Below are 27283 nucleotides of genomic sequence, written 5' to 3'. Positions count from 1 at the left end.
CTATAACCCGGAGTTAGGGGTCTGAAGTACAGGATCTAGAACCCGGGGTTGGGGATCTGAGGTAACAGATCTAGAACCCGAGGTCCAGCGTCTGAGGTAACAGATTTAGAACCTGGAGTTGGGGGTCTGAGGTACAAGATTTAGAGTCTGGGGTCGGGGTCCCAGGACTGAAGTACGAGATCTAGCACGTGGGGGGGTCCCACGTCTGAGGTCGGGGCTCTGGGGTCTAGGCCCAGGGTCTGAGGTACGAAGTCTCCATGGGCCTCTGCTCGCCCCCGCCCCGCCCCGCCCCGCCCCTCCCTCTCCCTCTCCCTCTCCCTCTCCCTCTCCATCTCCCTCTCCGGCTCCCCTCCTCTCCCCTCCGTCCCCCATCTCCTCGCTCCTCCCCTCTCCTCCCGCCCCTCCCCCGCCAGGCCCGCCCCGCCGGGCGCCGCACCGACAAGATGGCGGCGGGTGGGAGCGGCGGGCGCGCGTCGTGCCCGCCGGGGGTCGGCCCGGGCGCGGGGGGCGGCCCCGGGCCCAGCGCCAACACCGCCCCGGCCCCCGGCAACGCGGCCGCCGCCGCCGCCGCCCCGGCCCCCGCTGTCCCCGGGCCGCCCCCGCCGGTGTCGGTGTCGGTGTCGGGGCCGGGCGCGCAGGCCGCGGCGGGCGGGGAGCGGGCGGCCGAGGAGCCGGGGGCGGCGGCGCTGCTCCGCGAGCCCGTCTACAACTGGCAGGCCACCAAGCCCACAGTGAAGGAGCGCTTCGCCTTCCTCTTCAACAACGAGGTGCTCTGCGACGTGCACTTCCTGGTGGGCAAGGGGCTCGGCGCGCAGCGCATCCCGGCGCACAGGTGGGCCGCCGTCCGGGACCGCCGCCCGACCCGGGACCGGGTTAGCACCGAGGCCCGCCCCCCGGGACTCCGTCATCCCCCAAGACGCCGCCGCTTCCCGGGACCCGGTCATCCCCAGGACTGGACCCCTCCCCCCACCCCCTCCCCAGGATTCAGTCATTCCTGGGATCCCGCTCCCCGCCTCCCCTCAGGAAAACCGCCAGCCCCGGGGACCCAGCACCCGCCATTCCTGGATCCCCTGCTGTCCTGGGGGCCTGCCCTTCCCCACCGCCCCCGGGCCCCAGCACCCTTAAGGCCCTGTGACCCTGCCAGGCCTCCGTCCAGCCCGGACTTCCAGATACTAGCCATGGTCCGCTCCTGCGACCCCTGCCCTTCCACCCTCATTGGAGTCTCCTGGCTCTATGATCCCTGACCCTGCACTCATGCCCGAAATCTCCCAGGTCCGCAGACCTCTTTCACTTGCTGCATCTCTGTGACCCTTCAACCCCTGCCAGGCTGGCCAGCCTGGCCAGCCGTAGGACCGCCAGAGACCCCATCTCCTTCCGCCTCTTCCATCTCCTTCCCCTCCTCCACTGGGGCCTCACGGGCCCCAGTGATCTTCTCCCCTGAGTGCCCCCTCCTTCTGGGGCTGGGATCCCCCAGAGCCCCGCTAGACTCCCACCTCGTGAACCCCAGACCCTCATAACCCCCGTTCCCTGACACCGTACATCCCAGGTCTCCTCTTGAATGGGGTTTTCCTTGGTGCAGGCCCACACCTCTGCCAGGCTCAGGGGTGCAGCCTCCAGGCTCAGGGGTGCAGCCTCCAGATTCCTAGGTGGGGCGGGGCTGTATCAGAGACCACTCTGCCCACTGCTTGCTGGGGGATGCTGGGAGGGTTCTGTTGGGGAAGGGGGCTGGGGGTTCTTGCAACTCTGCCTGGAGAGTCCCCAGCCCGCTGTGAGGGTTGTCTTCACCATTCAGATGTCTGGCTTTTACTTGGCCTGTGTTTTTGAGATTCTTCTCTCTAGCCCTTTCTTGGTTATTTATGTGCAACTGGGACTAGATTCCTGCCCGAGGGAGCTTCCAGGCCGGTGAGGGGGTCCCCAAGACCTCCTGGGGCTTGTCCCTGCCCTAACCCTCTCCCCTCCCCTGCGAACTCCCCGTAGGGGGCTGGTTGCCTTGTGACCCAGGAGCCCCCAGCCTCCGTCATGCCTTTCTTGTTTCATATTCCTGCTCTGTGAATCCTCTTGATGGAAGGTTCTAGTTCCTTTTCTTTTCAGCCTTTGGGTTGTTATTTCATGTGCATTGTGAAATGTTACCTACCGCGAACAGGTGCATAAGTGACCCTGGGCTCTTCTGGGCCTCAGTTTCCCTCCACCCCTATGACCTGGGACCAACCATTAGACACTTCCTTCCTGGGGCCACTGGGAGGGTGGACCCTGTGACCAACCAACCCTGGGACTAACCAGGTCCTATCACAGTGCCCGGGCTCATCCTCCACACAGGCTGGCCTCACAGGCTGGTGGGGATGTAACCCGGTGCTCCAGGAAACACTGGAGCATTGCTGCTGGAGCACAGACAGGAGTAGGGAGAATTCCTCACAGCCTGTGCCCAGCTCCAGGCTGACCTCACCCCCGCCTCCCTCCCGGATGGGCTGCATTAAGGGACTGGCTTGTAAGGAGCAGATTGAAACCCCACCTTGGGGAAACCCAGCAGATGCCCCCTTAACCATGTGGCTAAGTTGATGGTCCTGGGGGTGTCAACACCCCCAGCAGGAAAGAGTCCTCCCCCTGGTGTGCTCCACCTCCAGCCCTGAGTCCCAGTGTCGTGGGTTGATGGTGGCCCCCAAGTTGTGTCCAAGTCCCAAGGCCCAGAACCCATGAACAGGACCTTATTGGGAAAAGGGTCTTTGCAGATGTGATTAAGAGTTTCAAGAAGAGATCATCCTGGATAATCTGAACGGCACTAAATCCAAGTGTTAAGTGTCCATGTGAGAGACGTGGAGAAGAGGGACCAGACAGAGACTGGAGGGACGTGGCCACAAGCCACAGTCTGCCCGGGGCCCCCAGAAGCTGAGAAGGGCAGAACCTTGCAGGGAGCACGGCCCTGATCTTGCACCTGCAGCCTCCAGAACATGAGATTCTCTCATCACCCAATTTGCAGTAATTTGTTAGAGAAGTCCCAGGAACCAGTCCACCCGGAGAAAATAACCAGATAAACCCAGTGGGGCGTGCCTCAGGACCAAGACACCGGAGGGTCCCCAGGACAGTCCTGGGAGGAGCCCGAGGACACAAGTAAATGCCACGTGGGATCCAGAAACAGTGCCTGGGGTGGGAAGGGTGTTAGTGCAGAGCTGGTGACTGCTGAACCGGACCTGAGCTTACTTCACAAAGCAGACTGAGGGCAGGGCTCGTGCTAACTTCCAGAAAGGCTGTGGGGCCTGCAGCCACCATTTCCCAGGATCCAGGCTTGTGATTTCAGGCTGGGGCTCAGAATGGCGTGGACTCTGGGTGAAGGGCGACCTGGTGCATGGGGCGCAGGAGGGCCTGGCATATGTAATGGCAGAGGGGCCAGCTCTGGCCAGGGCAAGCTCAGGCCTTGTTCAGAGTCTGCCTCCCACCCCCATCCCCTCTCCACTGTACTACTTTTTCATCGCTCTTTTTCCTTCTAACTTTCTCTGTGATGGCTGTCCTTGGCTTGCTGTGAGCAGTGTCTTGCTGCTCTCCCTCCTGCCAAGCCCAGGAAAATGCCTGACACACTGGGTGCTTAGGAAATGCATCAGTCCAATGTCTATACTCACAGGGCTCCCTCTGAGGAAGCACTGAGCATCTTCAGGGTAGCACTGTACAATTTGATTGCCCCACGTTAATATCTAAAATACCTTTATTCACATATCACTGGAGACTTAGCAGCGCAGAGATGTCCCCAAAGTACAGCAATCTCTGTGTGTGCTTAGCTAAATAGCACGTTTTTTAGTGACTGTGGCTTTATGGTGGATATGACAACTGCTGTGGCTGTTCTTCCCAGTTTTGCTCAAGACTTTTTGTGAAGACTTTTTCAGCTCGTCTCACACATTTAGCTGTTTCAGGATCAGTTACCCATCTGTCCATCCCTTCCTCCTGTCCATCCCTTGGTCAATCAGCAGTCTCTGAAACGGTGCTAACAAAAGACATCTCTTTCCCTGGAATTTACCTTCTAGCACAGTACCAGCAAATTTTTGTAAAGAGCCAGACAATAAGTAGTCTCAGTAGGCCACATGGTCTGTGTCCCAACTGCTTAATTCTGCTGTAGCAGTATGAACACAGCAAAGACAGAAATGAATGTGCATGGCTGTGTGCCAATAAAACTTTATTTACAAAAACAACTGGTGGGCTGGATTGGGTCCAAGAGCTGTATTTGACCAGTCCCTGGCTCAGTGGTTCCCTATAATCTTTTTTTTTTTTTTTCCCTATAATCTTTAGAATCAGTTTGTCAAATGCTAAAGAAATAACTGGAGGGGTTTGTCTTAGCAAAGATACCAGGTTGGGAGAGCTGACAGTTCAGAATACAAAGTATGGGCACATGTTGTCTCTCCATTTATGTATGGTGCTTTTGTGTTTCCGTAGGGAAGTTTTGTAGTTTTGGGTTTTTTTTTTTGGCCACACTGCTGGATTTTGGGATTTAGTTTCCTCTCTGGGGATTGAACCCAGGCCCCCTCAACAGTGAGAGTATGGAGTCCTAACTACTGGACGACCAGGGAATGCCCAGTTTTATAGTTTCTTCACATAGCTCTTGTGTGCAAGAGCTATGGCACTCCACTCCAGTACTCCTAGCCTGGAAAATCCATGGACGAAGGAGCCTGGAAGGCTGCAGTCCACGGGGTTGCTAAGAGTCGGACACGACTGAGCGACTTCACTTTCACTTTTCACTTTCATGCATTGGAGAAGGAAATGGCAACCCACTCCAGTGTTCTTGCCTGGAGAATCCCAGGGACGCGGGAGTCTGGTGGGCTGCTGTCTATGGGGTCGCACAGAGTCGGAAACGACTGAAGCAACTAAGCAGCACATAGCTCGTAAACATTTATTGCTAGGTGTTGTTTTTGTTGTTGTTGTTTTTTCTGTTGTGAGTAATTTCTCCGTTACATATTTCCTAGCTGGTTCTTGCTGGGAAGCTGTGGGGCCTTGCACATTTATTTTTATCCACTGGAATGATTTCTTTCTGAATGCTCTTTGGTGTTAATAGCTGTTCCATTGATTCCATGGTCCAGTGCTGTCCAGTAGACTTTTCTGTGACAATGGGAATGTTCTAGATCTGTCCTCTCCAGTCCTAGCCTCTAGTCACACATGGCTACTGAGCACTTGAAATGTGGCCCTCACAACTGAGGAACCAAATCTTTTGTTTTCTCAGCTACACCACATGGCTCGAAGCATCTTAGTTCCCTGACCAGTGATTGAACCTTCGACCTCAGCAGTGAAAGCATAGAGTCCTAACCACTGGCCTGCCAGGGAATTCCCAAACTGAATCTTTTTTTTTTTAATCTATTTATTCTTGGCTGCCCTGGGTCTTTGTTGCTGTGTGGGCTTTTCTCTAGTTGCAGCGGGCGGGGGCTACGCTCTAGTTGCCGTGTGCGGGCTTCTCATTGCAGTGGCTTCTCCCGTTGTGGAACACAGGCTCTAGTTTTGCCATTTGTAGAAATCGCATATAATTAAAATGACAGAATGTGTAGGTTTTGATCTGGCTTCTTTCATTCAGTGTCTTATTTGTGAGATCTATCCACATCCTTGAATGGACAGCTCATTTCTTTTTATTGCCAAAGTAATTCATCTTACTGCTGAATCCCATTGCATGGATGGACCACACTTTGTCCATTCACCAGTCATATGGGTTATACGGGCATACAGGTTAAACAGGTTATTTCTAGCTTCTAGCTTTTCATTATAAGGAATAATACTGCTATGAACATTCAACATTTGTGCAGAAATCTGCATATGGAAGTACTACTGTTCCTTTTCTCTTGGGTAAATACCTAAGGGTCAAATGTTGGAACCGCCAAGTAACACTTACATGTGACATTTTAAGAAACCGCCAAACTGGTTTCCAAAGTGGCTTCCCCATTCCCCACCCGCCATGATGCCCAAGGACTCAGTAATGTCTTTGGCCTCATAGGTGAATTGGAAAATGTTCCCTCCTCCTCTGCTTTCTAGAAGAATATGCAGAGGGTTGGTGTTAATTTCTTCTGGGAATGGGCTTTTCCTTGTGGGGAGATTTTTTCTTTTTCTTTTTTTGCTGCACTGTGGAGCTTGTGGCATCTTAGTTCCCTAGCCAGTGATCGAACCTGTGTCCCCTACAGTGGAAGCTCAGAGTCTTAACCGCTGGACCACCGGGAATTCCCTGTGGAAAGATAGTGTGTTGGGTCTTCGTTGCTGCATGAGGGCTTTCTCCAGTTGTGGTGAGCAGGGGCTGTTCTTCATTGCGGTGTGTGGGCCTCTCGCTACAGTGGCTTCTCATTGCAGAGCACAGGCTCTAGGCACGTGGGCTCAGTAGTTGCAGTGCATGGTCTTTAGTTGCCCCACGGCATGTGGAATCTTTCTAGATCAGAGATTGAACCCATGTCCCCTGCACTGACAGGCAGATTCTTATCCGCTGTACTACCAAGGAAGTCCCAGATTTTTAGTGACTAGTTCACTTGTTATTTATTTGTTTAGATTTCTCTGTCTTCAGTGAGTGTTGGCAGTTTGTCTTTACAGGAAGTCATCCATTTCCTCTAAGTTGTCTTTGTTGACATAAAGTTGTTTCAAAGTTCTTTTACCATTGGTCTTAGTGATATTCCGTTTTCATTTCTGATTTTGGTAACTTGTGTCTTTTTGCTTGATCAGTCTAGCTAAAATTCTAGCAGTGGTTTAAATTTTTTTTTTCCCCTCAAAGAATGACCTTTTGGTTTCATTGATTTATCTCTATTTTCCCATTCCCAGTTTCATTAACTCCTGCTCCCACTTTACTGTCTTCTTTGTTCTTTGGGCTTGATTTGCTGTTTTCTAGATTCCTGGGATGGAAGATTGCCTTGCTGATTTTATTTTTTATAAATTTTTGATCACTCTGTGTGTGTCTTGTGGGATCTTCATTCCCTGACCAGGGATAGAACCTGGACCCCGGCAGTGAAAGTGCCAAGTCCTAACCACTGGATTCCCAGTTAATTCCCAGAAGCTTAGGTTGCTGATTTTAGATCTTTATTTAATGGATACATAATGTTTACCCCAAGCAGTGTTTTAGCTGCATTCCTTATAGTCTGATGTGCCCTGTGCATTTTTGTTCCGGTCAAGATCTTTTCTCATTCGCCTTGTGTTCCTTCCTTGACCCATGGGTTACTTAGAAGTGTTGTTTCATTTCCAAATGTTTGGGAATTTCTCAGAGGTCTTTCTGTTATTGGTGTATAATTTTAATTCCTCTGTTTGGAGAATAAGCTTTGACTTCTTTCAGTGCCTGTAAGTATATTTGTTTGACCTTGTACTTGGTCTGTCCTGGAGAATATTCCTAGAGCGTGCCTTCTGCCATCACTGGGCTGAGGGTTTTGTTTGGGGAGTTTAAGAAATCCCCAAAAGAAATTTATTTGGCTGTGTCAGGTCTTGTTTGCAGCATGCGGAATCTCTAGTTGTGGCGTGCAAGCTCTGTAGTTGTAACATGGGGGCTCAGTTTCCCCATGGCCTGTGGGATCCTAGTTCCCTGACCAGGGATCCAAACTGAGTTCCCTACACTGGAAGGTGGATTCTTAACCCCTGGACCACTGGGGAAACCCCTGGGCTGAGGGTTTCGTAAAGGTATGTTGGTGGCGTTGTTCAGTCTGGCTGTTTGTCAGTTGTGAAGAGTGAGGTGTTGAAACCTCCGGTGGAAACTGTTGGATTGTCTCTTCCGCCTCTTTATGCTTAGTTTCTCTTTGTGTGGTTTGGGACTCAGTTGTGTGTTTGTTTGCGCTGTTACCTATTCCTGTGTACTGACCCTCTGTTCATAGGAAATGTCCATTTTCCAGTAACATTCCCTGTCTTCACATCTGTCTTGTCTGCTGTCAGGGCAACCACTCCAGCTCACTGGTGCTTTCTGTCTGCAGGGTATGTCTTCCCTCATCTTTCTCCTTTCACCCCCTTCGTGTGTTTAATGTAAAACTTCGGAGCCTGTGCTATCCATCTGTCCCATCTCTGGTGACGTGAGCCTTGGCCGCAGGGCAGGTTTCTCCACTGGGATGTCCCTGCCATCCCCTCGTCATCACCCTTCCCTCCTGAGGGGTGCTCTGTGTAGACATCCCCTTTCCCCTCCTCCTTTGCCCGCTGTTGGAGTATATGTGGATGGTGGTTCTAGCTGGAAAGAGTTGTTTTACTCTGGCATCTGCCATATGGTGATTTCCTATTTCCATAACTCCTTCTCCATTTGTTAACTGGGATTCTGAAAGGAAAAACTGTCCCTTCCCCCTTGCTCACATACCTCCTCCATTATATATTTATTTCATCATGGACTCACAGTTGTTTATCTTTTGGGTCATTGTCCGGTATGAGCGTTACTGTCCCAGATTTGGCCACTGGAAGTCCTTACAGTTAGCTCAATTCCTTTTAACATTGGTGTGTCATGTCGGGAGAATGTCTTTACTTTTTGGCCCCACAGGATACCAAGCTCATCTCATCCTTCCCCTCCCTCAGCCCAGGAATCAACCATTTCTCCATTTAGTGGAAAATGGTATTTAGAAACCAAGATACAGGTGCTGGGTGTGCTCACTGCTGCTGGGGTATTGTTGTTAAGAGACCTTCTTAGCAGATAGAGCGAGGAAATATACCAACACACAACCTCTATTTCTGTGTCTCTGTCTCCATCTGTCCATCTAGTCTGTCCATCCATCCATCCATTCACCCACCTAAAAGCCAGGAGATCAACTTGAGTCCCTCTGACTCTGGCTCAGCCTTGGAGAGTTCATCCCAGCCTCCCTTCCCCTCACCTGTAACTCTCTTCTCCAGTTCTCAGAACCTGGCTTTCATTCTGCACATGTCTGCTTAGTGGCACAACATGTGTAGTTTCAGAGCTGCTTTTCCTCTCCTGTGAAAAATACTTTTTCTGCATAAAGCACAGTATTTGTATGCAGTTCTTTTGGCCTTTAACCTGTTTCCCAAAGCTGCTTAGCTGGTCTTTCTTCCCTGTCCCTTCAGGGTAGTGTGTCATTCTTTCTTTCTTTTTAATTTTTAAGTTGTAAAATACACATACCATAAAATTCACCCTTTTAACCATTTTTAAGCGCACAGCTTGGTGGCACTAAGCATATTCATGTTGTTTGCAACCATCCCACCAAAACTCTGTCCCCATGGAACACTGACTCCCTATCGCCTTCCCCAGCCCCTGGCCCCACCATCTTCTCCCTGTCTCTTGTGGATCTGACTCCTTTAGGGACCTGTGAGTTGAACCAAACTCTGTGTTCTTCTGTGTCTGGCTTCTCTCACTGAGCATCATGTTCTCAACGTCTGTTCGTGTTGTAACATGAGTCCAAATCTCCTTCTTAAGGTAACTAACACCCCTTGTATGGACAGACCACTTTGTATGGATGACGTGCTCACTGCTCGTCTGTCATCTCTTGATGGACACTGGGTCGCTTCCATCTTCAGGAGTCTGTGGATCATGACATGCTGAATACTCATGCACAGGTTTTGTGCGGATGTGTGCGTTCACTTCTCTCAGGCACATACCCTGGGAGTGGCACTGCCGAGTTGACAGGAACTTCATGTTTCGCCCCCTGGTGAACCACTGGCCTGTCTACCACAGCTACACACCTCATGACCCCCGCCCCTGTCACCCTGCTTGAGGACTCTGATTTCTCCACATCCTCAGCAGTTCTCGTCATTGTCTAGGTTTTTTATTCTAGCTGGTGGTCCAAGGGATAAGGTCATGTCTCATGGTGGGTTTTTTTGTAACTGATGCTTTTGCTTTGATACTGCATTTCCATCATACTTTCTCATTAATTTTTATCTTGCAGAGGCTTTTGACTCTTATCACTGTAAGTGCGTGCGTGCGTGCTCAGTTGTGTCCGACTCTTTGCGACTCTGGACTGTAATGCACCAGGCTCCTCTGTCCATGGAATTTTCCAGGCAAGAATACTGGAGTGGCTCATGGTGGTTTTTTTTTTTTTTTAATTTATTTGGCTGCATCGTATCTTAGTTGCAGCACTCAGGATCTTCATTGCCTCATGTGAGATCTTTGCTTGTGTCGCATGGAATTCTAGTTATGGTGCATGGGCTCACTAGTTGTGGCACGTGGGCTTAGTTGCCTGGGGCATTCAGTTCAGTTCAGTTGCTCAGTCGGGTCCGACTCTTTGCCACCCCATGAACTGTACACACCAGGCTTCCCTGACCATCACCAACTCCCGGAGCTTGCTCAAACTCAGGTCTGTCGAGTCACTGATGCCATCCAACCATCTCATCCCTTCTCCTGCCTTCAACCTTTCCCAGCATCAGGATCTTTTCAGATGAGTCCTTTCTTCGCATCAGGTGGCCAAAGTATTGGAGCTTCAGCTTCAGCATCAGTCCTTCCAATGAATATTCAGGACTGATTTCCTTTAGGATTGACCGGTTTGATCTCCTTGTTGTCCAAGGGACTCTCAAGAGTCTTCTCCACTACCACAGTTCAGAAGCATAAATTCCTAAGCACTAAGCTTTCTTAATGGTGTAACTCTCACATCTATACATGACTGCTGGAAAAAACCATAGTTTTGACTAGATGGGCTTTTGTCGGCAAACTAATGTCTCAGCTTTTCAGTATGCTATCTAGGTTTGTCATAGGTTTTCTTACAAGGAACAAGCATCTTTTAATTTCATGGCTGCAGTCACCGTCATCTGCAGTGATTTTGGAGCCCCTCAAAATAAAACATGTCACTCTTCTATTGTTTCCCCATCTATTTGCCATAAAGTGATGGGACTAGATGCCATGATCTTTGTTTTTTGACTGTTGAGTTTTAAAGCCAGCTTTTTCACTGTGTTCTTTCACCTTCATCAAGAGGCTCTTTTTAGTTTCTCTTCACTTTCTGCCATAAAGGTGGTGTCATCTGCATATCTGAGGTTATTGCTATTTCTTCTGGCAATCTTGATTCCAGCTTGTGCTTCGTCTAGCGTGGCATTTCACATGATGTACTCTGCATATAAGTTAAATAAGCAAGGTGACAATATACAACCTTGACATACTCCTTTCAATTTGGAACCAGTCTGTTGTTCCATGTCCGGTTTGAAGTGTTGCTTCTTGGCCTGCATACAGATTTCTCAGGAGGCAGGTATGGTGGTCGCTATTCCCATCTCTTTAAGAATTTTCCACAGTTTGTTGTGATCCACACAGTCAAAGGCTTTAGTGTAGTCAATGAAGCAGATGTTTTTCTGTAATTCTCTTGCTTTTTCTATGATCCAAAGGATGTTGGCAATTTGATTCCTGGTTCCTCTGCCTTTTCTAAATCCAGCTTCAACGTCTGGAAGTTCTTGGCTCACATAGTGTTGAAGCCTCGCTTGGAGAATTTTGAGCATTACTTTACTAGCGTGTGAGATGAGTGCAATTGTGTGGTAAACACTCTTTGGCATTGCCTTTCTTTGGGAGTCCTGTGGCCACTGCTGAGGTTTCCAAAGTTGCTGGCCTATTGAGTGCAGCACTTTCACAGCATCATCTTTTAGGATTTGAAATAGCTCAGCTGGAATTCTATCACCTCCACTAGCTTTGTTTGTAGTGATGCTTCCTAAGGCCCACTTGACTTCATACTCCAGGATGTCTGGCTCTAGGTGAGTGATCACACATCGTGGTTATCTGGATCATTAAGATCTTTTTTGTATAGTTCTTCTGTGTATTCTTGCCACCTCTTCTTAATATCTTCTGCTTCTGTTAGGTCCATACTGTTTCTGTCCTTTTTTGTGCCCGTCTTTGCATGAAATGTTCCCTTGGTATCTCTAATTTTCTTGAGGAGATCTCGGGTCTTCCCCATTCTGTTGTTTTCCTCTATTTCTTTGCATTGATCACTGAGGAAGGCTTCCTTACCTCCTTGCTATTCTTTGGAACTCTGCATTTGGATGGATATATCTTTCCTTTTCTCCTTTGTCTTTTACTTCTCTTCTTTTCTCAGCTATTTGTAAGGCCTCCTCAGGTAACCATTTTGCCTTTTTGCATTTCTTCTTCTTGGGGATGGTTTTGATCACCACCTCCTGTACAATGTCTTGAACCTCCATCCATAGTTCTTTAGACACTCTATCAGATCTAATCCCTTGAATCTATTTGTCACTTCCACTGTATAATCGTAAGGGATTTGATTTAGGTTATACCTGAATGGTCTATGGTTTTCCCTACTTTCTTCAATTTAAGTCTGAATCTTCCAATAAGGAGTTCAGGATCTGAGCCACAGTCAGCTCCTAGCCTTGTTTTTGTTACTGTTTAGAGCTTCTCCATGTGGGATGAATCAGACCTGCGTCCCCTGCATTGGTTCGTGGATCCTTAACCACTGGACTGCCAGGGAAGTCCACTCATAGTGGTTTTGATTTGCCATATTCATCATCATGGTTTTGAGGATGGACGGAGAGGTGGGGATAGGAGACTCCTGGCAGGAGGCCAGTGAGGGGCCTGGTGGGCAGGGCTGCAGGTGGAGATGATCAGACTCCCCTGGACCCAGTTGCTCTTCCAGGCCTGAAGTTTGTCACCTTGTCCACCAGGAACACTGAGGACATGTATACCCCACCATCCTGGGCCCTGCACAGACACACCAGGCCCGGCTGGTCTGCCTTTTATGTCCTGCCAATGAATTGTCAGGGATGGTTTTCCCCATAGGAGATCAAGATGCTCTGTTGTATCTAGGAGAAAGGAGGAACAGGAAAGCATTGCATATATGGATTGTGTGTGGGGCTGAGGACCCAGATGCCATGATGAATGAGTGGGGCTCCAAGGACACAACAGGGCTGGCAGCTGAACAGGGCATGGGCATCCTGGGGTGGCCAGATGGTGGGGCAAACCACATCAGTTATCCTCTCTTGGAACCCAGAAGTCTACTATGGGGTATGGCAGGGCTGTGCTCCCTCCAGAGGCTCCTCCAGCTTCTGGGGTCCCAGGCATCCTTGGCTCTTCAGTCTCTGCTTCCCTCATCATGTGGCCTCTCCTTGGTGTCTTATTATAAGCCATTGCGTCAGGGCCCAGCCTGGATGAGGGTAGCCTGGGCTTAGCAAGTAACATCCACAAAGACCCTGTTTCCAGACGAGGTCCCATCCTGACATTCCAGGGGGATGTGACTTTGGGGACACTCCTTTCATCCACTGCATTTAGCTTCTCACCTGGCTCCCATCTCTGTCCTGGCCTTTGGAGTGCTGTTAAGCCCTGGGCAGGACTGGGGGCCAGACCAGTGCCTGGCAGAGCTGGGAGCACACATCCACGATGGAGGAGTGGGTAGGAGCAGGGGTGGACGGGCTTCTTTCAGGGAGTGAGGGATGCCTGGGTGGGGTTTTCTGGGCGCTGTGGGGAGCGTCACTGGGCAGAGAGAAGCCGGGGAGTGGGCTGTCACTGCTGAATCCAGAGATTTTGCAAGGGGGTGGGTGCTCGGAGCCCTGCATGGGTCACAGTAGGACCCAGGGAGCAGGTGTGATGCAGGCATGGTGGCTTGCAATCCAGAGAATAGGGCTTTGCAGGGGGCTGTCCTCTTTGGGGGAGGCTGTCATGGGGCAGGCCTGGGGACCGTGAGTACACAACTGGTGGAACCCTGAGGCCCCCGAGGCCACTCACATCCTAACGCTCCCTTGGCCTCGACACCCTTCCCCACAGACTCAGCACGGTCCTAATGTTCTCTCCAGGCCTTCCCTGGCAGCCTGACCCTGGGGGATGTGTGTAGAGCAGTGGAGTGAGTGAGTGAATAAATGAGTGAGGGAGTGAATGAGTGGTTGAGCAATGGTTGAACAAGTGAATAAATGAATGAGTGAGAGAATGAGGGAGTGACGTGGTTGAGAGAATGAGGGAGCAAGTGGTTGAATGAATCAGTGAGTGAACGAGTGAGTGAATGAACGATGAGTGAGTGAATGAATGATGGAGGGAGTGAACGAGTTGGGGGATGCCTGAGCTGCCTGTGGCGTGTGGAACTGGCAGAAAGCTGTCGTCCATGCAGCCCCAGGGAGATGGTTTTGCATCTGTGCCCTCTCACTGTTGATCCACAGGAGCTAACTTCTCAGTCCTCAGGGCCTGCCTTCCAGAAGCATCTAGGGCAGGATGCTCTGGGCAGGGTGTTACTACTGCAGGGATGCTCGCCATCCACATCCCAGGGCCTCAAGAGACCCCAGGCTTGGGCAGTTGGGGACTGGTGGGTCTCACAGAGGGTAACCAGGTCTTCTCTGACTCCCTAGGTTCGTGCTGGCTGTGGGCAGCGCTGTCTTCGATGCCATGTTCAACGGGGGAATGGCCACCACGTCCACCGAGATCGAGCTGCCCGATGTGGAGCCGGCTGCCTTCCTGGCGCTACTCAAGTAAGACCTTCCAGGTCCTTCCCACCCAGGGGTAGGACAGACATACCTGATGGTTAATTAATAGAGCCCTGGGGACATTGCCTCCAGAGTCCCAGAAGCGACTCCCTTGAGATTTCTAGAACTCAACTTCTCAGTGAGGGGTGGACTCTGGACATCCCCCACCATTTTCATATTTTGCATTTTTTGTGTCAAAATATATTTCACATACTGTTCAACTCACCCTTGAAAGTGTACAGTGTACTATTAGTGGCATTTAGTTTTTCCACAGAGCACGCAGCCACCACCTCTTAATTCCAGAACAGTCCATCCCCAGAACCGCACCCTCCCCAGCCCCTGACAACCAGGAACCCACCCTCTGTGTCTGTGGATCGGCCTGTTCTGGACGTTTCCCACCAGTGGACTCACACCCTGCGTGTCCTGTGTCCGCTTCTCTCACTGAGCATCGTGGTTTCAGGTTCACCCGCGTGTTGGTGAATCTCCCAGTTTTCATTCCTTGTACTCAAAGAGTTTTTAAAGAAATAGCCTAACGTAAGGATTTTTAATTCAACATATATTTTTTCTTTCCGAGTTTCAATTTTTTTTCTCAAGGACTTTAAAACAAATCTAGTGATTTGGGGTAGAGGTGCTACACACAGACTGCAGGAAGCCGAGGAGGCAGCACCCCCAAGGAGGCAGCACCCCCGTGGAGGCAGCACCCCCGTGGAGGCCGGCGAGCTCTGTGGACCACACGTGTAGCCTGAAGGCTATCCTACATGGTCAAACAGCTTTTTAAACGTGGAGTTTCCTTTTTTGCCTTTTTTGTTGTTGGCCTCAGGACATGGGGGACCTTAGGAGTTCCCTGACCGGGGATCAAACCTGGGCCCTCAGCAGTAGAAATGCAGAATCCTAACCTCTGGCTGGCCAGGGAAGTTCTTTTCCCTTCTGATTATAAAAATGGCATTGATTCACACAAAGAGAGAGGGAGGGAGAGAAAGAGAAAAGAAAAAGTGGAAGAAAATGGAGTGGACCTGCCCCGCTCTGAGCACCATGGACAAGGCCTTGCCTGGCCGGTCCCATTCATATCCAGTCCCATCTGTGTTCTGCGCTCCCAGCCGCCTGCCCCAACCGTGTCATCTTCTCCCCTCTGGTATCCACAGTTACCCTCGGATGTAAACCAGTTCCTGTTAGCTCCATCTAACCACGCTGAATTCTGCAGGCTGACCACAAACAACACTTGGTGGAGTAATCTCACTTCTGTCTCTAGGCAGCTTTTCAGACCAGGGTCCACAGGCTGCCTGCGAGAGAGGGCAGGGGGTGCTGCTTCCACTGCTGCCTGCTGATCCTGCAGAAGCGGCCTGGAAGAATCTGTAAACTGTAGGCAGGGCTGAGTGCCAAGAAAAACTTATTTACAAACCAGGTGGTAAAATTACAGTGAGCTGTCACTTCACACCCACCAGGATGGCTATTATCAATATTAAACAAACAAGTTGTCTCGAGGACATGGAGAAATGGGGGCCATGATGCACTTCTGGGGGAATGTGAAATGGGGCAGCCACTGTGGAAACAGTCGGAAGATCCTCACAATCTAAACATAGAGTCACCATATGCTCAGGCAATCCTACTCTGGGTACAGATCCAAAAGAAGGGGATGCAGGGGCTTGAAGAAAGATTTGCACACCCACGTTCACAGCAGCGTGATTCACAACAGCCAGAAGGTGGAAACACCCCAGCTGTCATGAACAGATGAGGGATGAAGAAGGTGTGATCCATCCACATGCTGGAGTATTACTTGGCCTTCAAAAGGATTCTGACACTTGCTCCAACATAGATGGACCTTGAGGACATGATGAAATAAGCCAGATGCAAAAGGACAGGTACCGTCTGATTCCACTAACAGGAGGTCCTAGAGGAGTCAGATCCAGAGACAGAAAGTGGATGGTGGGGCCAGGAGCTGGCGGAGGGGCGGGGAGTCAGTGTTTCATGGGGACAGAATTCCAGTTTGGGAAGCTGAGAAAGTTCTGGAGATGGATAGTGGGAATGAATGCACAATGAAACGAATGTAACTAATGCTACTGATGGTCAAAATGGTAAATTTTATGTACATATTACCATAATTTTTGAAAATTAGAATGTCTATTTTTTAAAAAGACAAAAAAAAGTGATAGATTGCAGTTGGCCAAACCCTCCCTTTAGTCTAAGCTTGGTGAGACATGGGGTGAAAGGCTGTTCTGTCTCGTCTCCATCTCTGTGTCTGTCTTTCTCTGTATATGTTTGCTGTTTCTCTTTCTGTCCCTGGGTTTTGATGACCACGGCTGTTCCCCTGAGAGGGTGGACACTACCTCCGTTGTATGTGAGGGGCTCACCTATCTGCTCCCACATGTCCTGGTCTGTTCCAAGGTCCCCCTCAGCACTGCTGACATTGATGGCCATTCTGTCCCTGACCCCACCAGATCCCTGCTGCTTCTGTGTAGGCTTCCAGTGCGTTCTGGGGGTGCTGAGTGCCAGGAGAGGGGGCACCTTCCAGGAACTTGCTCTTTGGGCTGTTCCAGTGGGTTGGGCTTCCACCCTTGCTCCCTTGTACTCCCGCTCTGTGCCTGTGGATGACACTCAGGTGGTTTCCTGTGCATTGTGCTGCTGTGAACACACATCATTTCTCCTGCATACCCAGGGCCGCCCTGAGGTGCTTCCACCAGACGGGCCAAGGGCTGCTTTCTCAACTCTCTCCCTGTGGTTTTGTAATCGACCCCACTTTTGACCCACACAAAGAGTTGGCCTGAGGACAGGTGGTCACCTCGGCCACCATATCTGCAATTCCAGCTGGCACTTCTGGTCCCATCAGTGGTTGAGCTTGAGCTGGCTGTGGCTGGGCCAGAGGGTTGTTCAGAGGGTTATGGCCCCAGGGCAAATCCCATGCTGCCCACAGAGGAGTTAGAGGCTGCCTGCTGTGTAGATACGTTCCGTGGGTATCATGTGGGTAGTTTAGCTCCGCTCCTTTTTCCTGGTAACTGCTTTTGAGGGGTCAAGTCCACAGGTCAGAGGGCAACTGGTGCTGGTTTGGATGGTTCCTTGGGCCGGTCTGGAGGGTGAGGGCAGGGAGGCTGTCCTCACACCCGCCTCTGCCCCTAGGTTTCTCTACTCAGATGAAGTTCAGATCGGGCCTGAGACGGTCATGACCACGCTGTATACTGCCAAGAAGTACGCAGTGCCTGCTCTTGAGGCCCACTGTGTGGAGTTCCTGAAAAAGAACCTGCGGGCTGACAACGCGTTCATGCTGCTGACGCAGGTGCAGGGCTGGGATGCAGGGGGCAGGGCAAGGATGTGGGGGAGGGGAAGGCGTGGGACCTGCTGGGGCATAGGTGCGGAGTCTGGACAGTGATATAGGTGGGTGAGGATGCCGCCGCTGGGGCAGGAGAGGTCGGGTTGGTGCATTTGACTTTTAGGTGTCTGCTAAATCTTGTGGAAGGGTAAGTTCCTCCCTCACTGTACCCTGCACCCTGCGGGTGAGTTTCCCTGGTTACTCTTGCGCTCCTGTGGACGTTTTGGTGCCCTTGTGCAGGGCTCAGGTGTGGGGAGAAAGGTATTCCGTTACTAAGTTAGAGGGGCACGTCTGAGGCTGTCTGGTCCCACTGACTGTGGCGGGGCTGGACCACTGAGAGGCCGGCTGGGATAGGGCAGCACCCAAGTGTAGTTGTGGCTCTATGACCCCTCGCTGCCGTGGTGTCTGGGCCCCGGCGCATCTGCTGAGTTGCTCTCGAGTGCTAGAGCCTGGGCTGTCATATGGGGACTGTTCCCAACCATTTCCTGAGAGCTGCAGCCACGTGGGGCATCCTGGCCTCCTAGCCCAGCCCCAGGCAGAGCACAGTGCATAGGGGTGTGGGTTTGGGCTGCCCCACAGCTTCCCGGGCATCCCTGGGCCCCACCCTGTGCATGAGTTCTCATATTAGGGGCACATCTCTGCAGTGTCCTGTGGGTCCTTCTCTGCCCTCTCCCCAAGGCTCCTGCCTGACCTGGGGAGGACTGGGCCCACCTCCAGCCTGAACCTCTCAGTATCCTGACTTTTGAGGTGCAAGCCTGCCCTTCCCCCGCCCCCATCCCCAGACAGTGGTTACTGTGAGTCTGGGACCCTGGAAGATGATAATCTCTGGGCTGCTGCTCGGCTCCCAGGACTTGAAATCCATGCCCAGTGTGGAGCCAGGGTTCATGTGACTGGGTGTTGACATGGCTCTTCTCTTACTGCCCTCCCACTCTCCAGGCAAGACTTTTTGATGAACCACAGCTTGCCAGCCTATGTCTGGAGAACATTGACAAGAACACGGCTGATGCTATCACAGCTGAGGGCTTCACGGACATCGACCTAGGTGAGGCACACTGGTCGCTGCCCAGGGGCCATCAGACCTCATCCCCGAGGTGGGGCCGCGCCCGCTGACAGCCCCTCCCTGCAGACACACTGGTGGCGGTGCTGGAGCGGGACACGCTGGGCATCCGAGAGGTGCGCCTGTTCACAGCCGTTGTCCGTTGGTCCGAGGCTGAATGTCAGCGGCAGCAGCTGCAGGTGACACCCGAGAACAAACGGAAGGTTCTGGGCAAGGCGCTGGCCCTCATCCGCTTCCCACTGATGACCATTGAGGAGTTCGCTGCAGGTAACAGGGGCACTGACAAGGAGTGTGACCCCGAGTGTGAGTCATGTGACCCTCAGCCTGGCCACAGTGGGTCAGGCGCCAGCTGTGTCCGTGTGAGAACAGGACTGGGCTTGAGACCCTGATGTTGGAATGACCCCCAGAGGCCAACCATCCTGAGTCCCCACATCTCAAGTGTCCACACACGTGTGTCTTGAGTGTTGCAGATCCCCAACAGGGGCTCATGTCCGGGGGATGGGCTGTGGCGTCCGGGTCTTCCATGAGCCTATGAAGGGCTGAGAGGTGTCTGGAGCCATGCTGCAGGGCTCAGGTTGGGACTCAGGCCTAGGCGGGGTTGGCCCTGGCCCTACCTCCTGCCCCGTGGGGACCCTCCAATCCTTTGGGCCGTGTGGCAGTAGCTGCCAACTTGGCACCCTCCCCCAGGGAGGCTGGGCCTCCCCTTTGGGTCATTTTCATGGCTGATGCCAACCCTGGTCCTGGAGCCACACTGGCCTGGGAGGTTCTGGGTGGAGCTCTAGCCCACAGCAGGTGCACCACGTCCTGTCTCCCAGGTCATGCTGCTCCTATTCCCGCTCTGGTTCAGGGTCTCAGGTTCAGGGTCTCTGGTTCAGGGTCTCAGGTGGTTTGCTTTCTGTTTTCTGTGTAGAGATTTAAAGAGCGGTTCCTGTCTGTGTTCAGTTTTGTATCTTATGTGCTCCACAGACATCTCTCCCCTGTTGCTGCAATATGCGTACATGGGGCTACCGGGTCTGTGAGCCAGGCCATGGCTGACCTGCCCCAGAAACGAGCTCAAAGCTGGTGAATGAGCGATTCCTGTAAAGGAGGGCAGTGCCATCTAGGCCTGTTGCAGGCACCTTGTCCTGCCACAGGTGGTGGACAGGGCGGGTGTAATCCTCCCGCCCTGTGGCCCAGGAGACCCCAGCACACTGGTCTTCCCCACCAGAAGCTCCTCTGAGTTCTTGGGTTGCTGCATCTAGGCTCCCACCTCCAGAGTCTTCCCCAGCTCCAGGCCTGTCTTGGGGCCAGCACCCCCGCATCTGTAGGTGCCTGGGGTAGACAGGCAGGGGCATGAGCTCTGTGGACCCATGGTGTTCCCCTAGGTAGTCCCTGAGGAGGTCAGGAGACCCGAGTAGCTGAAAGGGGTTTTGCCCAGTTAGCTAGCACATTGGAGCATTGGCCCCATGTCAACCTGGGACCGCTCCCCAAACGCTCCTGGAAGGGCCATTTCCCCCTCACTAACACTCCCCCCCTGCCCCCCCGCCCAGGGGCTGCCTGGACCCATGACAGTTTGCAGAGAAAAGAGGCTGGGTCTTATGTCTTGCCTTCTGGTGTCTTTGTGCGCTCACGGTTTGCCCCATCCTTCCCAACTCCCTCCTGTGCCCACAGGGCCCGCGCAGTCGGGGATCCTGGTGGACCGTGAGGTGGTCAGCCTCTTCCTGCACTTCACCGTCAATCCCAAGCCACGTGTGGACTTCATTGATCGGCCACGCTGCTGCCTCCGCGGGAAGGAATGCAGCATCAACCGCTTCCAGCAGGTGGAGAGCCGCTGGGGCTACAGCGGCACGAGCGACCGCATCAGGTGGGCGGGGCAAGTCTCATGGGCAGGGCAAGTTGTGGGGCGGGGCCTAGTTGGGGCCTCCCCATGGGGAGGGGCAGGGCCTGGTTGGTGGAGGTCACTCAGCATCTCCTTCCTCCGATGCCCTCAGGTTCTCGGTCAACAAACGCATCTTTGTGGTCGGCTTCGGGCTCTACGGCTCTATCCATGGGCCCACAGATTACCAAGTGAACATCCAGGTCCTGCCCCTACCTCTGGGCCCTGTCCCTCCAGATCACCCCTTCCTCTTCTCGCCCCTTCTTCACATCCCACCCCTCTTCCGCTAGTCAAGGGGGAACCCAGGACCATGCCTCTCTACCCCCACCATTGGCCTCCTCCTTTCAGGTTAGCTTAGTCCTCACATCCAGGCTCCGTGGGGTCCTGTGGGTGGGCACCGGGTTGGGGGCACCGGGGTGAGCTGTGCCCGGCTCTGGCCCTTAGATCATCCACACGGACAGTAACACGGTTCTGGGCCAGAACGACACGGGCTTCAGCTGTGACGGCTCTGCCAGCACCTTCAGAGTCATGTTCAAGGAGCCGGTGGAGGTGCTGCCCAACGTCAACTACACGGCCTGTGCCACGCTCAAGGTGTGCCTGACCCCACCCCACCCAGGCCCCTGACCCCAGAAACCTACCCCAGGACCCCAACCCTGAACCTGACCCCCAGCCCAGACTCAGGGTCTCTGAGCCCCACCCAGGACCTCGCCTCCCAGTTTACTGCCCACCTCTAAGGATGTGAGGCTGGGAGGGCACAACCTTGTGTCCTCCTTTGGAGGCCTGCTGCGCACACTGGGTGGGCCCTGAGCTGTGTTCTTATGCAGCACATCCTTGCGGACCTGCTGGGTCCTCCCCACAGGGCCCAGACTCCCACTATGGCACCAAGGGCCTGCGCAAGGTGACCCACGAGTCGCCCACGACGGGGGCCAAGACCTGCTTCACCTTCTGCTATGCGGCCGGGAACAACAATGGCACATCGGTGGAGGACGGCCAGATTCCAGAAGTCATCTTCTACACCTAGGCCACTGGCCCGGCGCCCCCCAGCCCAGGCAGGCCGCCTGGCCCCACTGCTGTGCCTGCCGCCCACGCTGCTGCCCCCCACAGGGCCAGGAGGGCTCCTCTCTGCGTGCGGTGAGCTGGCTGCCTATTCCAAGGTGATGGAGGGGTGGGCAGGGCGGCAGAGACAATCCCCCTCAGGACTTGGGGGGCAGGGTCAGCCTAACCCCGCCCTGAGCAGAGGGTCCGCCCGCCCACCACCCCTGCAGCCCCACTCAGGGTTGGTGTAGGGTGTTGCCTCCTGTTTGTTTCAGCTGCACATGGCAATGCATCCTGAATTCCTGTTTCTCTGGTAGGAGAGCACGTGCGGGGCCGTAGCTGGCATGGGGGGCTTGTGTGCCTCTGCTCTGTTCACTGGGGAGGCTCAGGCCCCCCAACCTGCCCGAGAATGAGGGCTCAAGCCCTCCCAAGGTCCTGCAGGCCGGCTTCCTGCCAGGCCCAGGCCCTGCCCCTGGGCCCAGTAAAGGACCATCTGTGTCCAGCCTCCCTGGACGCCCCTCCCCGCCCCTGCAGCTGTGGACGCGGGCGGCAGACCGGGTCTGCCTGGGAGGGGCCATGTTGCGGGCCAGCCATGGTGGCCACGTCCCCACTGGCCCGCCTGCCCAACCTGTAGCCCCACTCCCAGCCCCCAGCAAGTACTCTGCCCAAGGTGCTGGAGGGTGCAGCCCCTACCCCACCCCCATGCTTCCATCTGGAGCCTGTGTCCTCCCCGAAGCCATGGAAGGTGTGTCTGCACACCACACCCCAAATGTTTTTGTTTTTTTTTTTAAATAAAGGAAAGAAACGTATAATCCCTGAGACATGTGCTGCTTCCAGTGTGATGGGGTCCTGGCAGTGGAGCCAGACTTCTCACCTTCAGGGCATCCAGATCACATGGGGGCTTGCCCTGGGCTCCTTCTGGAGCAGCCAAGAGTGTCAGGAGCACCCCCCCCCACCCCCTGAACCAGGAATCTTGTTGGCAGGGATGTAACCCAGAGTGGCCGTGCTGGCTCTGCCCAGGGGGGTGTCCTCCTGCTTCCACAACCCATCCTGGCCCCTCCTGTCCAGTGAGGACTCTTAGGGATGAACCGGACCCAGGACCAGGCTGGCTGCAAAGAGCTCCAGCCCTTGGGCTCCTCGTCACTTCCTGAGACCTGCCACACTGTAGGCAGACCCCAAGTGAGGGGTCCATGGGGCAGGGGACCAGGCCTCCCACTGTAGCCCCCAGAGCAGCCTGTCCTGGGGCCACTACAGTTCAGGACAGAAGGACAAATGGTGTCAGCCTGGGGCACCCACAGGTTGTGGGCATGCCAGGAGTAAAGGCTGGGCAACAAGCCGGTGGGCTCATTAGAAGGGGTCCCAAGATGGCTGTGCCCCACTCCCAAGGCGTGTGGCTATTCAGGGTCACAGTGAGCTGCTGTGACTGTCTCCTGCCAAAGGAACATGTGGCCTGCACTCTGGAGGAGGACCGCAGTGCAAGCTCCCTACAGCAGTGCACAGATATGAAGCGAGAGACAAAACAGAACAGATCTACATGTACTTCAGAAGCTGGAGTTATCAGCGTTCCTCGACATGATAAAGCCCATATATACCAAGTCCAGAGCTTACACCATACTCAGTGGTGAGAAGCTGAGAGCATTTCCTCTAAGATCAGGAACAAGACAAGGATTCCCACTCTTGCCCACTCTTATCCAAGAAGGTTTTGGAAGTCCTAGCCAGAGCAATCAGAGAAGAAGAAATGAAAGGGATTCATGTTGGAAAAGATGAAGTAAAACTGTCACTATTTGCAGATAACATGATGCTATACATACATTACCAGAAAACTACTAAAGCTCATCAATGAATTTGGTAAAGTTGCAGGATACAAAATTAATTTACAGAAAGCTGTTGCTTTTCTCTAACAATGAAATATCAGAAATTAAGGAAACAATCCCATTTACCACTGCACCAAAGACAAAATACCTAGGAATAAACCTACCTAAGGAAGCAAAGACCTGTAGGCCAAAAACAATGAGAGCCTGATGAAAGAAAATGAACACAGAAACATGCAAAAACATAGCATGTTCTTGCACTGGAAAAATCAATAGTTAAAATGTCCGTACTACCCAAGGCAACCTACAGATTCAGTGCAATCTCTTCCAAATAACCAATTGCATTTTTCATAGAACCAGAAGAAAAAATTTTAAAATTCATATGGAAACACAATCCTGAATAGCCAAAACAATCTTGAGAAAAAAGAACAGTAGAAATCAGAACACACTCATAACTTCACACACTACTACAGAATACAGTCATCAAAACAGTGTAGCACTAACAAAAAGACATGGAGCAACAGAACAGGCTAGAAAGACCAGAGAGACCCATGCACTTACTGTCAATGAATCTATGAGGCAAATGGACTTCCTTGGCAGTCCAGTGGTTAAGACTCTACAATTCCACTGCAGAGGGTATGGATTCAATCCCTGGTTGGGGAACTAAGACCCTGGATGCCATGCAGTGAGACTGAAAAATAAAATATGCTCCCCAGGTGGCTCTAGTGGTAAAGAACCTGCCTGCCAATGCAAGAGACTTAAAGAGACACGGGTTCAGTCCCCAGGTCAGGAAGATCCACTGGAGGAAGGCATGGCAACTCACTCTACTATTCCTGCTTGGAGAATCCCATGGACAGAGGAGCCTGGTGGGTTACAGTCCATAGGGTTGCAAAGAATCAGATGTGACTGAAGCAACTTAGCATGGATGCATATATATATATATATATATATATGTATGTATGTATGTATATATATGTATGTATGTATGTATGTGAGGCAAGGATATACAATGGAGAAAAGACAGTCTCCACTAGTGATGCTAAGACCTGACAGCTAAATTTAAAAGAATGAAATTAGAACTTTCTCTAACATCACATATAAAATAAACTCAAAATGGATTAAAGACCTAAATGTAAGACTGGATAGTATAAAATCCCTAGAGGAAAACATAGGCATAACACTGACATAAATTGCACCAATAGCTCTTTTGGCTCCCCCTCTTAGAGTAATGGAAACAAAAGTAAAAATAAACAGATGGAAACTAAACTTAAAAGGTTAAGAAAGTCACTCTGTCATGTCCACCTCTTTGTGACCCCATAGTCTGTCCATCTAGTCAAGGCTGTGGTTTTTCCAGTAGTCACGTATGGATGTGAGAGTTGGACTAGAAAGAAAGCTGAGCGCCAAAGAATTGATGCTTTTGAACTGTGGTGTTGGAGAAGACTCTTGAGAGTCCCTTGGATTGCAAGGAGATCCAACCAGTCCATCCTAAAGGAGATCAGTCCTGAATATTCATTGGAAGGACTGATGCTGAAGCTGAAACTCCAATACTTTGGCCACCTGATGCAAAGTACTGACTCATTTGAAAAGACCCTGATGCTGGGAAAGATTGAAGGCAGGAGGAGAAGGGGCTGACAGAGGATGAGATGGTTGGAGGGCATCACAGACTCAATGGGCATGAGTTTGAGTAAACTCCAGGAGTTGGTGATGGACAGGGAGACCTGGAATGCTGCAGTCCATTGAGTCGCAAAGAGTCAGACACGACTTGAGCGACTGAACTGAAGTCTATAGCCCACCAGGCTCTTCTATCCATGGAATTCTCCAGGCAAGAATGCTGGAGTGGGTTGCCATTTCATTCTCCAGGTTAAAAGCTTTAGTACAGCAAAAGAAACCTTGAACAAAATGAATAGGCTGTCTAGCCTATGGATTGAGAGAAAACATTTGCAAACAAGTGACATATAAGGGATTAATTTCCAAAATATGCAAATAGCTCATACAACTCAGTATAAAAGAAAAAAAGGGCCCAATCAAAAAATGGGCAGAAGATTTAAATAGACATTTCTCCAAAGAAGACATACATATGGCAAAAGGCACATGAAAAGATGCTCAACATCACTAGTTATTAATACTAGGCAAATGATCAAAACTATGAGGTATCACGTCTCTGATCAGAATGGCCATCATCAAAAAGTCTACAAACAGTAAATGCTGGAGAGGGGGTGGAGAGAAGGGAACCCTCCTACACTGTTGGTGGGAATGTAAACTGTTGCAGCCACTATGGAGAACAATATGGAGAGTCTTCAGAAAACTAAAAATAGACAATCCCACCCCTGGTCATCTATCCAGATAAAACCATGCACCCCTATGTTCATAGCAGCACTATTCACAATAGCCAAGATGTGGAAGCAACCTAAATGTCCATCAACAGGTGAGTGGTTAAAGAAAATGTGGTACATGTATGCAATGGAATATCACTCAGCCATAAAAAGAATGAAATAATGTCATTTGCAGCAACAAGGATGGACCTAGAGATTATCATACTAAGTGAAGTAAGAAAGAAAGACAAACATCATTTCACTTATATGTGAAATCTAAAAAATAATACAAATGAACATATTTACAAAACAGAAACAGACTCACAGATGTAGAGAACAAACTTACAGTTACCAAGGGTAAGGATGAGGGGTAGGGATAAATTGGGAGTATGGGATTACCTACTTAAAGCACAGGAAACTATCTAGTATCTGTAATCTATAATAGAATAATCTGAAAAAGAACATAAGTGTAACTGAATCACTTTGCTGTACATCTGAAACTAATACAAAACTGTAAGTCAACTGTACTTCAAGAATAATTTATCTCCTGCAAAGCATGGTCTCTGGCTAAAGTGGAATCACACTGGAATCAATCACAGGATAAAAACAAGAAATCCCCAGATGTTTGTTAACCAACTCCTTGACATAAACATAGGCTGAAACAGAAACTATATGGAAATAAGGAGCTATTTTGAACTGAATGATACTGTGATTATAACATACCACAATTTGATGATCCCACTGAAGCAGAATTGAGAGGGATGTTTATACTTTATGCATAGACTGGAAAAGAAGGTTTATTTTTATTATTGTTGTTTGGTTGCACTGTGTTACTTGTAACATCTCAGTTCCCTAACCAGGGACGGAAACCAGGCCCTGATAGTGAGAGTGCTGAGTCCTGACCACTGAACCAACTGGGACCTCCCAATAATAAAAGTTTAAAATCCACGGTCTAAGCTTTCATCTTAAGACACTAGAGAGTTAACAGCAAGTTCCACTCAAAACAGGAGAAATAACAAAATAATGAGGCTGAAAATGAAGCAGAAAATGAATGAAATACAAACCGTCAGATGGCTCTTTGACAAAAACACAGCAAAATGTTTCTTTTTGTTCATTTTTTGTTGTTGTTGTTCATTTGTTTTTAAAGAGAGATAACACATGACTAATACCAAAAGTGAGAAAGGGCCACCATGACAGATCCTACAGACATTCAGTAGATAGTAGAAGGGGTTCAATTTCTGGACAGGATATAGACTGATGTGGCAGACCACAGCTTTAGCTGGTTATAAAAAAACTAGAAAAAGAACAGACTCACTACAGGAATCATATATATATACAGCCACAGTGGAAAACAGCATAGAGGTTCCTCAAAAAATTTGAAACAGAATTACATACTCTGGCCACCTGATGCGAAGAGCTGACTCATTGGAAAAGACCCTGATGCTGGGGAAGACTGAAGGCAAGAGGAGAAGGGGGTGACAGAGGATGAGATGGTTGGATGGCATCACCAACTCAACGGACATGAATTTGAACAAACTCTGGGAGATAGTGAAGGATAGGGGAGCCTGGTGTGCTGCAGTCCATGGGGTTGCAAAGAGTTGGACACAACTTAAGTGACTAAACAACACCAACCAGCAA

The 27283-nt window shown here is 51.2% G+C and overlaps 1 protein-coding gene across 1 annotated transcript; it reads left to right on the top strand.

Annotated features, from left to right (window-relative positions):
• Window positions 1-422: 422 nt before the first annotated feature.
• On the top strand, window positions 423-22334 carry BTBD2 (BTB domain containing 2). Its single transcript, XM_010807292.4, has 9 exons — window positions 423-832; window positions 14161-14280; window positions 17386-17542; window positions 18512-18617; window positions 18702-18899; window positions 20283-20475; window positions 20603-20690; window positions 20932-21078; window positions 21347-22334. Exons 1-9 carry the CDS (start codon window positions 444-446, stop codon window positions 21506-21508), a joined length of 1560 nt encoding a protein of 519 aa, XP_010805594.3. The 5' UTR covers window positions 423-443; the 3' UTR covers window positions 21509-22334.
• Window positions 22335-27283: the final 4949 nt, after the last annotated feature.

The sequence above is a fragment of the Bos taurus genome, chromosome 7 (genome assembly GCF_002263795.3).
Source record: "Bos taurus isolate L1 Dominette 01449 registration number 42190680 breed Hereford chromosome 7, ARS-UCD2.0, whole genome shotgun sequence".
Classification (NCBI taxonomy): Eukaryota; Metazoa; Chordata; class Mammalia; order Artiodactyla; family Bovidae; genus Bos; species Bos taurus.
Note: the sequence above shows the minus strand (reverse complement) of the source record. Positions and strands in the feature narration are given on the sequence as shown.